The sequence below is a fragment of the Geospiza fortis genome, unplaced genomic scaffold (assembly GCF_000277835.1).
Source record: "Geospiza fortis unplaced genomic scaffold, GeoFor_1.0 scaffold241, whole genome shotgun sequence".
In the NCBI taxonomy this organism is placed as follows: domain Eukaryota; kingdom Metazoa; phylum Chordata; class Aves; order Passeriformes; family Thraupidae; genus Geospiza; species Geospiza fortis.
The window spans coordinates 1,202,688-1,203,424 of NW_005054491.1; the positions used below are offsets into that span (position 1 = coordinate 1,202,688).

Below are 737 nucleotides of genomic sequence, written 5' to 3' on the forward strand. Positions count from 1 at the left end.
CAGTATGGGAATGGCAGCGAGGGGAAGGAGGAGATTCCTGGGGGATGAGAAGGGGTGAGGGGAGTGGGAAGAAGGGAGTGGAAATTTGGGGGTTCAGGGGTGTGGGAATTTGGGGGTGTGGGGATTTAGGGATGTGGGGATTTCAGGATGCGGGAATTCAGGGGTTGTGGGAATTCGATGTGTAGGAATTTGGGGATGTGGGAATTCGGGGGTGTGGGGATTCAGGGGCGTGGGAATTTGGAGTGGGGGAATTTGAGGGTGTGGGAATTTGAGGACACAAGGATTCAGGGGCGCGGGGTGCAGGGATATCGAGTTTGGGAGTTCAGGGCTGTGAGATGCAGGATTTGGGAATTTGGGGATAGAGGATGTGGGAATGCAGGGGTGCAGGGATGCGGAATTCAGAGGTGCAGGGATGTGGAAGTCGGGGTGCAGGGATGTGGAATTTGGGGATGCAGGGATGCGGAATTCGGGGATGCTGTGATTCAGGGATGTGGAATTCGGGGGTGCAGGGATGCGGAATTCAGGGGTGCAGGGATGCGGAATTCGGCGGTGCAGGGGTGCGGAATTCAGGGGTGCAGGGATGCGGAATTCGGGGGTGCAGGGGTGCACACACCCACTCCCAGCCCGCCTTGCCCCGGCAGTCGCGCTCGCTGAGCCCCTCGCCCTCCTGGAGCTGCGGCCCCTCGCACTCGGCTCCCGCCAGCCTGGGCGAGCGCGGCTTCTTCACCGTGGCCCCG

The 737-nt window shown here is 60.8% G+C and overlaps 1 protein-coding gene across 1 annotated transcript in view; it reads left to right on the forward strand.

Moving 5' to 3' along the window:
• The window catches only part of LOC102039724 (FCH and mu domain containing endocytic adaptor 1), an 11,539-nt gene that overhangs the window by 6,987 nt on the left and 3,815 nt on the right, over positions 1 to 737 (forward strand). The window contains exon 16 of the mRNA XM_031063279.1: positions 487 to 731. Coding sequence (XP_030919139.1) covers positions 487 to 731 — 245 coding nt within the window. The remainder of the gene's footprint in view (positions 1 to 486; positions 732 to 737) is intronic.